Here is a 13,706-nt window from a genome sequence, read left to right as displayed (position 1 = left end):
CAGGCTTGGCCGGGTACTGTGGCTCACGCCTGTAATCCCAGCACTTTGGGAGACTGAGGCAGGCAGATCATGAGGTCAAGAGATTGAGACCATCCTGGCCAACATGGTGAAACCCCATCTCTACTAATAATACAAAAATTAGCAGGGCGTGGTGGCGTGCACCTGTAGTCCCAGCTACTCAGGAGGCTGAGGCAGGAGAATCGCTTGAACCTGGGAGGCAGAGGTTGCAGTGAGCCGAGATTGCGCCACTGCACTCCAGCCTGGTGACAGAGTGAGACCCTATCTCAAAAAAAAAAAAAAAAAAAAAATACGGGCTTTCAGTAAGTGCAGGAATATTGCATTTCTAGGTCTATAACTCCAGATGTATAGAGAAGTCTTGCATCTAAAATGCACTTCCCAATACCAAACTTTCTTTTTCATATTTTTTTGGTTTTGTTTTGTTTTTTTGTGAGACAGGGTCTCACTATGTTGCGCAGGCTGGCGTGCCGTGGCGTGATCATGGCCCACTGCAGCGTAGACTTCCTCCAGTATCCAAATTTTCTAAATATATTATTTTACGACAGCTGTTTTAATTGTCCATTAATTCTGGTGTTTCTGGTTGATCAGTTCTCTTTTTCCCTGGTCCTGATGGGATATCTTTTTGCCTCTTTATAGCACAGTCCTCCCTTTCACTCAGCAGTAAGCATAGACTTCTCCTTTGTGTTAACTCTTTGAACAGAGCACATGCACAGATCTTGAATACGCTTAGAACTTTGATCTCAAATGAGGCATTTTGTTGCTGTTGTTTGGGAACCAGTGATAAGCTAAGATCTTCATGAGAAATTAGCATTTTATTTATGTCTAAGTGTTGGGTTTCCACTTATGACAGTCCTGTCTGTCCCATTAGTTCTACTTTGGTGGCCCCTGCAGATATCCTCCTGAGCGAGTACCCTGTTCTTCAAAAGTGCCCATTTTATCCCTACATACAACTCATATACCCTCAACAAAGACTTGGATAGAAAGTAACCTGAGTAACATAGTTTTCTGTGAGTCAAGAGGGGCTAAGAGAACAAAGTGGAAAAAGAATTGACTCTGAAGCTAAATAGATGGTTTGAGTCCTGGCTCAACTGCTTAACTGGCCATGTGACCTTTGGCAGTCCCTTAACCTCTTGTGGCTTGTTTCTTCACCTGTGCAATAAGGATTATTCTCTCTGTGTCATACAATTGATAGGAGAATATATGTAAAGGGCCTGGCCTGGTATATGCATATAGTTGACTTTCAACAAATGATAGTTATTAATATTATCCATATTTCTTTAATTTTCCCATTGCTGATACCATCCTAAAGTATTTTTCTGGCTGATTTATTTATTATTTTTTTAGTAGAGACAGAGTCTCACTGTATTGCCCAGGCTGGTCCCAAACTCCTGGCCTTAAGTGATCCTACCATCTTGGCCTCCCAAAGTACTGCAATTACAGGCATGAGCCACTGCACTCAGTCTGGTTGAGACATTTTTTTTTTTCTTTTTCAGAGATAGAGTTTCCCTCTGTTTTCCAGGCTGGAGTATAGTGACGCAATCATAGCTCATGCTAACTCTTGGGCTCAAGCAATCCTCCTGCCTCAACTTCCTGAGTATCTGGGACTACAAGCACATGCCACCATGCCCAGCTAATTCTTTAATTTTAAAAAGCGTGTTTTTTTTTTTTTTTTTTTGGTAGAAATGGGGTCTTGCCATGTTGCCCATGCTGTTCTTGAACTCCTTGGCATCAAGTGATCCTCCTGACTCAGCCTCCCAAAGCACTGCAATTATAGGCATGAACCACCATGCCCAGTCTGATAAATTCTTTTAAAGATTCTGTAGTAGAGTGGATAGAATAGGGAATCAGAAAGAAGGAAATATATTGGCCAGGTGTGGTGACTCACGCCTGTAATAATCCACTTTAGGATTAGGCAGCAGACCCAAGGTCAGTGAAGATTTCCCGAAGCAGATTTGCTGTCCTGCAGTGCTTACAACCTATAGATAAAGCACCCCAGAAACAAAATTCTCTGCTCCTGTAGCCTTTGTTGTAACAAATAATTTTTTATTTATTTCTAGTTACAAGTCACCAATGTTCTGTCTCAGCCTCTGACTCAGGCCACTGTTAAACTAGAACATGCTAAATCCGTTGCTTCCAGAGCCACTGTCCTCCAGAAGACATCCTTCACCCCTGTAGGGTAAGTCCTGATCATATTTTGGCGGGGCACTGACCTCTTTGTTTTGGAAAGTTACCCTGCAGCCAGTGTAACAGATTAATACGTTCCAATTAGGTAAATTTGATCTACTGGTATCAAAAGCCTATAGTCGAATATAAGAAAATGATTTTTAAAATGAAGATTATTTGGTTTTACTGTTTCATTCTCTATTTCTAGTTGGCTCTGTCTTGTCATTGTGACATAAGTAGCTATTTTAAAATTTAATATTTACTGATTTTTTTCTGATAAATAATGATGTTATAGGAAAAATACAGAAAAGCACAAAAAAAAGAAAATATAACTCACCCATAATGCTACCATTCAGAGATAACTTTTGCTAACTTTTTTTTTTTTTTTTTTGAGGCGGAGTTTTGCTCTTGTTGCCCAGGCTGGAGTGCAATGGTGCAATCTCAGCTCACCACAACCTCTGCCTCCTGGATTCAAGCGATTCTCCTGCCTCAACCTCCCAGGTAGCTGGGATTACAGGTGCCTGCCACCACACCCAGCTAATTTTTTGTATTTTTATAGAGACAGGGTTTCCCCATGTTGGCCAGGCTGGTTTCGAATTCCTGACCTCAGGTGATCCACCTGCCTCGGCCTCCCTAAGTGCTAAGATTACAGGCATGAGCCACCGTGCCCGGCCTTGCTAACATTTTATAATTTTTTTTTGACAGTCTTTTTTCTATGTATGTAAATAAATTTAAAAAATTCAATTAAAGGCCAGGCATGGGGCTCACACCTGTAACCCCAGCACTTTAGGAGACTGAGGCAGGTGGATTGCTTGAGCCCAGGAGTTTGAGACCAGCCTGGGCAACATAGCAAGACCCCATCTGTAATTTTTATTTATTTATCTATTTATTTTTTGAGATGGAGTCTTCCTCTGTCACCCAGGCTGGAGTGCAGTGGTGTGATCTCGGCTCACTGCAACCTCCACCTCCCGGCTTCAAGTGACTCTCCTCCCTCAGCTTCCCGAGTAGCTGGGATTACAGGTGCGTGCCACCACGCCTGGCTAATTTTTGTATTTTTGGCAGAGGCGGGATTTCACCATGTTGACCAGGCTGGTCTTGAACTCCTGATCTCAAGTGATCCACCCACCTCGGCCTCCCAATGTGCTGAGATTACAGGCGTGAGCCACTGTTCCCGGCCTTTTTTTAAACTAGAGATGGGGGCCAGATGTGGCGGCTCATGCCTGTAATCCCAGCACTTTGGGAGGCTGAGGTGGGCGGATAACTTGAGGTCAGGAGTTTGAGAACAGCCTGGCCAACATGGCAAAACCCCATCTCTACTAAAAATACAAAAAAATTAGCCAGACGTGGTGGCGCACGCCTGTAGTCCCAGCTACTCCGGAGGCTGAGGCAAGAGAATCACTTGAACCTGGGCGGCGGAGGTTGGCAGTGAGCTGAGAACGCACCATTGCACTCCAGCCTGGGCAACAGAGTGAGGCTCCATCTTTATTTAAAAAAAAAAAAAATCAGGATATGCTTTATATGTAACAGTGTGCCAGAAACTTTTTTTTATAGGATTAAATATTCTTTTACAATTTTTTTTTTTTTTTTGAGACGGAGTTTTACTCTTGTTGCCCAGGCTGGAGTGCAGTGCAGTGGCGTGATCTTGGCTCATTGCAATCTCCACCCCCCAGCTTCAAACGATTCTACTGCTTCAGCCTCCTAAGTAGCTGGGATTACAGGCACCTGCCACCATGCCTAGCTAATTTTTGTATTTTCGGTAGAGATGGGGTTTTACCATGTTGGCCAGGCTGGTCTCGAACTGCCTCAGCCTCCTTAGTGGCTGGGATTATAGGCGTGTGACCTCAGGTGATCCTCCCACCTCAGCCTCCAAAGTGCTGGGATTATAGGCGTGAGTCACCATGCCCGGCCTTTACAACGATTTTTAACGGCTACATATTATTGCTATGTAATTTTTTAAAAACTAAGGCCCAATTTACTGGGTATGGTGGCTTGCCTATAGTTCCAGCTACTTGGGAGGCTGTGGTGGGAGGATCGCTTGAGGCTGGGGGGTCTAGGCTATAGTGAGCCGTGATCATACCATATCACTCTAGCCTAGGTGACAGAGGGAGATTGTCTCAAAAACAAAAACAAAGAATTAAGGGTCAAGCTAGGCACAGTAGCAGGTACCTGTAGTCCAGCTACTTGGAGGTTGCGGCAGGAAGATCATTTGAACCGAGGATCTTAAGACCAGTCTGGGCAACATAGTAAGACCTATTTCTAAAAGAAAAAAATTAAGGGTCAATTTTTATATGAATTAGTGTTTTTCCCAGCTAATTGTATAGAACTTTTTTTTTTTCTTTTTTTGAGACAGAGTTTTGCTCTGTTGCCTGGGCTAGAGTGCAGTGGCGCGATCTTGGTTCACTGCAACTTCTGCCTCCCGGGTACAAGGAATTCTGCCTCAGCCTCCTAAGTAGCTGGGATTACAGGCACCCGCCACCACGCCCAGCTAATTTTTTTTGTATTTTTAGTAGGGATGGGGTTTCACCATGTTGGCCAGGCTGGTTTCGAACTCCTGACCTAAAGTGACCCGCCTGCCTTGGCCTCCAAAAGTGCCAGGTGTGAGCCACTGGCCTTATATGGAACTTTTTGAAGTGTTAAATTAGGTAGTAAGTTATTGAGATAAGGAGTTTTCAATTTTAGAGAGAAAATGCATTTCTTAATCATAAGGATACATAGGCAATATGTGAAATTAAAAAGCAAAATCATTTTTAGGAGTGTCAGTGGAGTGGTAAAAGACATTGAGATTTTACTATATAGTTAGAGTTAGGAATTCTCTACCTTTTTTTCCCTTTAAAATAAAAATAAATATTTTTTAATAAAAGTAAGATATGTCCTTTTTGAGAAATTCACAAAACACGGAAAGGTAGAAATCATACCAAAAAATTAGCCACAATTATACTATCGTACACCAACCTCTTTGTACATTTTGGGGTATTTTCCTCTACATTTTTGTTGTTGTCATTGTGAAACATAATTGGGATCATATTGTAAACTTCTCAATTTTACATTACACTGTGGAAAGCTACCAGGAGTTTGAATTTTAGGAGTGGTGGGAGTAACAAAGGAAAAGAAAACGTTGGAAACCTAGGGGTGTTCATTTTAGATACTTTTCTCCACATGCCAATCTGTGATTAAGCATGAGGCTCGGGCACAGTGACTCACGCCCCAGCCTGCACTTTGGGAGGCTGAGGTGGGTGGATCACTTGATCTCAGGACCCTGTCTCTACAAAAAACTGCAAAATTATCTGGACATGATGGTGCATGCCTGCTGTCCCAACTACCAGGGAGGCTGAGGTGGGAGGATCAATTGAGCCTACGAGTTTGAGGCTGTGGTGAGCTGTGATCGCGCCACCGTACTCCAGCCTGGTAACAGTGAGAACCTGTCTCAAAATAAAAAAAAATAAAAAGCATGAGATTGCCCAAGTGGGGTGGGAAGTCAAAAAGGTAAGGAGTTGGCTAGCTTTGGACAGTCTCCAGGAGACATTTCGTAGCTCCTGTTTGTTATATCCATGACTTTCCTACCTGAGTTCTTGCTAAGCCCGTTGTCATTCTTAACAGGGATGTTTTTGAACTAAATTTCATGAACGTCAAGTTTTCCAGTGGTTATTATGACTTCCTTGTCAAAGTTGAAGGTGACAACCGGTATATTGCAAATACCGTAGAGGTAGGTGTTTTTCTTTCCTTCCCATTGCCATGTTAGTATATCCAAGGAAATGGCCAAATTGACGCAGTATTAATCGTCTGGTGCATTGACTTTTCTCTACAACCAAGCTAATGCGTTTATGTGGAGCGAGGGCTGCATTCAGTCTTTGCTATTTGACAGACTTAGTAGCTAAGGCAGTAAATCAAGAACTTGGTCATAGTGAATTTTCTTTTATTTGTAAGTTTTTCATTTTCCATTATAATTTAGCATTACTGTCTTACATGAAATTTAGTTAGTAGAAAAAATAAAAATCACCCATAATTCTACTGAGGCTTAAACTCTTAAAGTGTTTTGTGTGATAGGCTTTGGTGGGTTTAGAAAAGTGCTTTATGCCAAATAGGTGACAAAAAGCACCAAATGACGCATACATAACACTATAATGAAGCTATTTGGGTAAAGGAGAAAAGAAAATCAGTAATCTTTCATAATGAACTCTGTTTCAGCTGTTTAGCTAACTCTAGCTGGGTTGAAGATCGAAGTAGCTTTAAGGATAGAAAGCCTTATTTACCTGATGCTTTGTGGGAATGAGGTAGTTCACATTAGTATTTTTCCCAGCTAATTGAAATTTACCCCGTCTGGCACGGTGGCTTTCATTGTAATCTTTTTAGAGAGAAGTTTATTTAAGATGAGTGACACATTTTCCTACTTTCTTACTTCCAATTTAAGATGGTTTCTTTGTCTTTCATGACCTTGACACTTGAAGAGGACTGGCTCTCAGTTTGTAGAATGGCTCTCAGTTTGTGTTTGTCTGATGTTTCTTCATGATCAGATTCAGGTCATGCATTTTCCGCAGTTCTATCCCAAAAGTAATGCTCTGCCCTACCCAGAACAAGAAGTATCTGATGTTGATATGTCTCATTACAGGTCATGTTAACCTTGATCACTTGAGTAAGGTGATTGAGTGCTAGGTTTCTCTGCTGTAAAGTTGCAGTTTTTCTGCTTGTATTTAAGTGTCTTGTGGGGTGATACTTTGAGACTCTGTAAGTATCCTAATGATCTTGTCTGTAATAGTTATTACTGTGGTGTTTGCCAAAGGCTGATTTTCTCTTTCATTCCTTCTACATTTTAAAAATTGGAATTCTACTGTAAGAAAATAACTGTCTTTTATCCTGTTTATTTAATTATTTATAACTATCATAATTCTTTATCATAACATGTTTATAATGTAATATATTTTCTATAATTCATATGTTTACAATAATTGCATCATGGATATTTATTTTACTATCTACATTGTGATCCATGACTCATTTATCTTGTTGCTCATTTTATCCTAGATTTGGCCTTTGGAGAGCTCCTCAAATTGGCTCCTGTGACACTAGCTTTCTTTTAATGACAGAAGTAACAGCTAGAAAGTTTGACCTTTTCAAAAATGAGGCATTACTTCCCATAGGTAGATTCAACACTTGCATTTAAAGTTTGGCAGAAAGGAAGATGTTTTCTGGAACTCGAATCTCTCCACCTCATGTGTTGACCTTTTTAGCATGAGACATCTGATCTTAGTCCGTTCACTATGGATAGAAACTATTGTAGCATGTGCCTTGATCCTTTCAAATCCACATTCTTTTAATGTTAGTTTCCTACGTTAAGAGGACTTATTTGCAACTGAACATATTAAAAGGAAAGTTCTTTTTTTCTTTTTCTTTTTTTTTTTTCTTGAAACCTCTTCCCTGTACTTCCAGTCTATCTTAAATGCCAGGCTTATACCTCACAGTTCTTAACCCCTTCCTTTCACTTCTACCTTCTAGTCAGTTACCAAGTCCTATTGATTCCACCTCTGATTGTCTTTTCCATGAGTCTTTTGCTGTTACAGTCACCAAATTGCTCTATTCTCCATATTCGTACCAATATTTGGTATTTTTAGGTTTTGGTAATTTGATGCATGTGAAAAGGTATCTTGTTTTAATGTCTTTCCTTGGTTACTGGTAAAGTTAAACATCTTTTTTTTGTATTAGCCAATTAGGTTTCTTTTCTAGTGAATTGTTTTATATCTTTGCCTGGTTTTCTTTTGGTTTGTTAGTCTTATTACTGATTTTTAGGAGTGATATATGTTTAGTTGTGAGCATCAGATATCTTCCCCTAGAATTGCTTTATGGCATCTCTTGAAGCACAAAATTTAATTTTAATGAAGCCTAATTTAAATGTCTTTTCCTAGGGCCAGGTGAGGTGGCTCACACCTGTAATCCCAGCACTTTGGGAGGCTGAGGCAGGCGGATCACTTGAGGCCAGGAGTTCAAGAGCAGCCTAGCCAGTATGGCAAAATCCTGTCTCTGCTAAAAATATAAAAAATAGCCGGGCGTGGTGGCACGCGCCTGTAATCCCAGCTACTCGGGAGGCTGAAGCAGGAGAATCGCTTGAACCTGAGAGGTGGAGGTTGCAGCGAGCTGTGATCGCGCCACTGCACTCCAGCCTGGGCAATAGAGCGAGACTCTGTCTCAAAAAAATAAGTAAATAAAATATAAGTTTTTTTGCTAGACTTTGTTTTTTGTATCTTCTTTAAAACAGTCATGTGCTACCCCAAAGTCAAAAGGATATTCTCCAATGTTTTCTTTTTTTATTTTTATTTGTTTTTGAGACAGAGTCTCGCTCTGTCACTCAGGCTAGAGTATAGTAGTGCCATCTTTGCTCACTGCAACCTCTGCCTCCGGGGTTCGCTTCTCCTGCCTCAGCCTCCCGAGTAGCTGGGACTACAGGTGCGTGCCACCACACCTGGCTAATTTTTGCATTTTTAGTAGATACAGGGTTTTGCCGTATTAGCCAGGCTGGTCTCCAACTCTTGGCCTCAAATGATCCGCCTGCCTTGGCCCACCGAAGTGTTGGGATTACAGGTGTGAGCCACTGCACCTGGCCCTCCAGTGTCTTTTGAACAGTTTTAAAGTTGTTTTCCCCCTTATATTTAAGGCTTCGGTCTATCTGAAGTTCAGTTTTGTTGCTGTAGTATTTTACACCCTGTCTATAATTGTACTTATGCATTATATTACCATTGTTTGTTTATATGTTTATATGCATTGCTTTTTCTTTTTCTTTCTTTCTTTTTTTTTGAGACAAGGTCTCATTCTACCACTCAGGTTGGAGTGCAGTGGCGTGATTATGGCTCACTACAGCCTTGACCTTCTGGGCTCAGGTGATCCTCCCACCTCAGCCTCCCAGGTAGCTGGGACTACAGGCATGCACCACCATGCCCAGCTAATTTTTGTATTTTTTTCTAGAGACTGGGTTTTGCCATGTTGCCCAGGCTGCTCTCGAACTCCCGGGCTCAAGCGATCTGCCCACCTTTGCCTCCCAAAGTAGTGGGATTATAGGCGTAAACCACCACCTGCATTGCTTTTTCACTGGGCTGAGAACTCCTATGGGTGAAAACTAAATATTATTATTATTACTTTTTTTTTTTTGAGACAGAGTCTCGCTCTGTCACCAGGCTGGAATGCAGTGGCGCAATCCCGGCTCACAGGAACCTCTGCCTCCCGGGTTCAAGTGATTTTCCTGCCTCAGCCTCCCGAGTAGCTGGGGCTACAGGCACGCGCCACCATGCCCGGCTAATTTTTGTATATTTAGTAGAGACGGGGTTTCACTGTGTTGGCCAGGATGGTCTTGATCTCTTGACCTTGTGATCTGCCTGCCTCAGCCTCCCAAAATGCTGGGATTACAGGCGTGAGCCACCATGCCTGGCCTAAATCTTATTTTTTCAGTGCTTGGTTTCTATTTAACATCACTTAGAGGAAGAAAAGGATGGAGTGGTCTAAAGATGTTTTTCCACATTGCAGGCCCTTCAGAACTCTGGCAATTTATCTTCCAGACTTAGCTTTTTTTTTTTTTTTTTGAGACGGAATCTCGCTGTCGCCCAGGCTGGAGTGCAGTGGCATGATCTTGGCTCACTGCAACCTCCATCTCCACCTCCCGGGTTCAAGTGATTCTCCTGCCTCAGCCTTCCGAGTAGCTGGGATTATAGGTGCATGCCACCATGCCCGGCTAACTTTTTTGTATTTTTAGTAGAGACAGGGTTTTGCCATGTTGGCCAGGCTGGTCTCAAACTCCTGACCTCAGGTGATCTGCCTCGCCTCGGCCTCCCTAAGTGTTGGGATTACAGATACGAACCACTAGGCCCGGCCAAGACTTAGCTTTTATTTATTGATTTAATAACAGATTTACTGAGGTATAATTCTCATACCATAAAATTTACCAATTAAAAGTATGTAATTCAGGCTGGGCATGAGCCACCATGCTTGTAATCCGAGCACTTTGGGAGGCTGAGGTGGGAGGATGACTTGAGCCCAGGAGTTAGAGGCAAGCTTGGGCAACACAGAGAGATCCCATCTCTACCAAAAATTTAAAAATAAATTAGCCAGGTATGGTGGCATGTACCTGTCCCAGCTACTTCAGAGGCTGAGGCAAGCCGATCCCTTGAGCCCGGGAGTTTAAGGCTGCAGTGAACTGTGATCACACTACTGCACTCCAGCCTGGGCAACAGAGTGAGACCTTGTCTCAAAAAAACAAAAAGGCTGGGCTCAGTGGCTCACACCTATAATCCCAGCACTTTGGGAGGCCGAGGTAGGTGGATCGCCCGAGATCAGGAGTTTGAGACCAGCCTGGTCAGCATGGTGAAACCCTATCTCTGCTAAAAAAACAAAAAACAAACAAAAAAAAACTATGCAATCCAGTGTTTTTAGTATTTTCACAGACTTGTGCAAGCCTTGCCACAATGCCATTCCAGAATATTTTTATCACCCTGGAGAGCAACGTTATATCTTTTAGCGGTCACTCCCCATTCTCTCTTCCTACTTTCTGCTTTCTGTCTCTGTGGTTGCCTATTTGGGACATTTTGTGTAAATGAAATCATACAATATGTTACCTTTTGTGTCTGGCTTTTTTGTTTTTTCACTTAACATAATACTTTTAAGGTTCATCCATGTTGTAGCATGTATTAGTACTTTATTTCTTTTTATGGCAAAATAATATTCCATTGTATGGATATATCACATTTTGTTTACCTACTTATCAGTTAACGGCATTTGAGGTATTTCTCTTTTTTGGCCCTTATGAGTAATGCTGCTGTGAACATTTGTATGTAACCTTTTGTTTAAACACTTGTTTTTGGTTCCTTCAGCTATATGCTTAGGAATAGAATTCCTGCGTCATATGGTAACTCGGTGTTTCACTTTTCAAGAAACTAACAAGTTTTCAAAGCAGCTGCACCATTTTACATTTCTACCAGCAATGTATGAGGGTTCCAATTTTACTACATCCTCACCAACACTTGTTATTATCTGACTTTTTGATTCTCGCTGTCGTAGTGGGTATAAGGTGGTATCTCATTATGGTTTTGATTTCCATTTCTCCGATGGGTAATAATGTTGAGTATCTCTTTATGTGCTTATTGGGCTCTTGTATATCTTCTTTAGAAGAATGTCTATTCAAATCCATTGTCCATTGAAAAAAATGTTTTTGGTCTTTTTTTCTTCCTTCTACAATTTATATACCTCTTATTTCCTTTTATTTATCTTTTTGTATTATTGAGTTGTAAGAGTTTCTCTGGTTAGAGGTTCCTTATTAAATACATGATTTGCAAATATTTTCTCACAGTCCGAAGGTTGTATTTTCACTTTCATGATGTTGTCTTTCAAGGCACAAAAAATCTTAATTTTGATTAAGTCCGGTTTTAAAATGTTTTGTTGTTGTTTGTGCTTTAGGTGTCATGTCTAAGATACCATTATCTAATCCAAAGTTAAGAAGATTTACTACTATGTTTTCTTAAAAGAATTTTATACTTTTGGCTCTTACCCTTAGGTTTCTGATTAATTGTGAGTTAATTTTTGTGTATGGTGTGATGTAGGGGGTCCTGTCTTCTTTTGCATTTGCCCTAGAACCATTTGTTGAAAAGGCTGTTCTTTCCCTAACGAATTGCCTTGGCACATACATCCTTGTAGGAATCACTTGACCATAAATGTAAGGGTTGATTTCTGGACTCATAATTCTATTTCATTAATCTGTATTTTTGTCCTTATGCCAATGCCACACTGTCTTGATTACTGTAACAGCTTGGCATTTTGTAACATCAAATCTGGTGTTTGTCCAAGTGTTTCTGTGATCGTTGGAAAAATTATCTAAGTACAAAATAGCAGAAATGGCTAATGGCTCCTGTTCATGCAATGATAATAAGTCCCCACTTGAGGCCATTTGCTGTCCTTTTCCTCCGTAGTGATGGAGTAAGCATTACAAAATCTTCTCTCTTCCTCCTTATTACATTAGAGGTGTGCATGCATGTGTGTGTGTGTGAGAGTCGGCTTTGACCTTTGCCGTATATGCAACTTTTCTTTGTAATTTCAGTAATAGTCGCACTTAGAGCCTCAGAGCAGGTCATTGGGTCCTGTTTGTCCTCCCAAGAGATGCTTGACATTGGTCAGAGTGCATTAACGGTGGTTTGGTGTGGAAGTCCTGTAATAGCCCTCATTGACATTGGACTGGCTGTCAGGGGAAGCATGGGTTTTGGAAGCTTTCATTAGCATTAATTGCCCCTAATGCACCATCATTTTTGACAGTAATAAGCTAAACAGGGGTGTTATTACTCCCAGCAGAAAGACTACATTTCCTGGCATTAAAACATTTTTTGAGATGTATATGGCATGTGGTGCGGGCAAAGAAAGGAATAGCATGATCCAGTGTAAAGCAGGCTTAGCTGCATTTAAAGTGGAGAAATAAGTCCCTTTCCTATTATAAGAACGAATCCTGCAGTGTTAGTTGGAAGGAAGAAGCAGCTAATCAACAGGGATCCTACACTGAACTCTTTAAAAGAGGGCTTTGGAAAAAGTTACGATTTTTATTTCTAAATTTGCTTTAAAAGAGTAGCATAAAAATGCTTTTCTTTTGAGTGTTTCCAGAGACCCATTTATAGTGAGATTTTAGGAGCAGAAGGATTTGTTTTAAACTGTTCCCTATTTAAGAACAGCCCTACGGGTGTTTATGTGCAACAGTGAAAGCTGTAACTTAGGAAACCTTTTAAAATTAGGGCTGAGAGCAAACCAAGAATGCTGCAAGTTCACTGCAGTTTGCCCTTTGCTCACTCCATGTATCTGCATTGTCTGGGGATGCTCAGTATGCCTTTAGAACACACACGAAGCTGGATCCTGATTAGCAAGCCTTGGTGGCCAGTTACTGCTGAGAGTTTACAGCCAGGATTCTAAGTGAAAACCTAAAAGCTGATAGCTTCCTTATCACTATCATTAGGAGACACTGAAGACTTTACACAATTCTTTTTTTTTTTTTTTTTTTTTTTTTTTTTTTTTGAGGTGGAGCCTTGCCCTGTCGCCCAGGCTGGAGTGCAGTGGCATGATCTTGGCTCACTGCAACCTCTGCCTCCTGGGTTCAAGCCATTTTCCTGTCTCAGCCTCCCGAGTAGCTGGGACTACAGGTGTGCATCACCACATCTGGCTAATTTTTTTGTATTTTTAGTAGAGACAGGGTTTTGCCATGTTGGTCATGCTGGTCTCAAACTCCTGACCTCAAATAATCCTCCTGCCTCAGCCTCCCAAAGTGTTGGGATTACAGGCGTGAGCCACCACGCCCGGCCTAGTCTGTTCTTTTTAATTGCTCCATAGTAATTAATAATATGCATGTATCATTCTTTATTTAGCTAGTCTCCTGTTTATGGACATTTCAGTAGGATGATGATTTCAAGATCACATTTACAAATTAAATGAATGAGTTCTTAAGAGAATAAGTTAGAGAAATAATGAGGGAATTATCTAGTTACTGTTGATGAAGATTGCAGAGTAGTTAACTATGAAGA

The 13,706-nt window shown here is 41.1% G+C and overlaps 1 protein-coding gene across 2 annotated transcripts in view; it reads left to right on the top strand.

Annotated features, from left to right (window-relative positions):
• RPN2 (ribophorin II) overlaps positions 1-13,706 on the top strand; it is a 65,990-nt gene that overhangs the window by 32,358 nt on the left and 19,926 nt on the right. For both annotated transcript variants that reach the window (XM_030826731.1, XM_003253545.4), the window contains exons 8-9: positions 2,076-2,194; positions 5,779-5,884. In XM_030826731.1, the coding sequence (XP_030682591.1) occupies positions 2,076-2,194; positions 5,779-5,884 (225 nt within the window). The remainder of the gene's footprint in view (positions 1-2,075; positions 2,195-5,778; positions 5,885-13,706) is intronic.

The sequence above is a fragment of the Nomascus leucogenys genome, chromosome 13, assembly GCF_006542625.1.
Source record: "Nomascus leucogenys isolate Asia chromosome 13, Asia_NLE_v1, whole genome shotgun sequence".
NCBI classification, from domain to species: domain Eukaryota; kingdom Metazoa; phylum Chordata; class Mammalia; order Primates; family Hylobatidae; genus Nomascus; species Nomascus leucogenys.
Note: the sequence above shows the minus strand (reverse complement) of the source record. Positions and strands in the feature narration are given on the sequence as shown.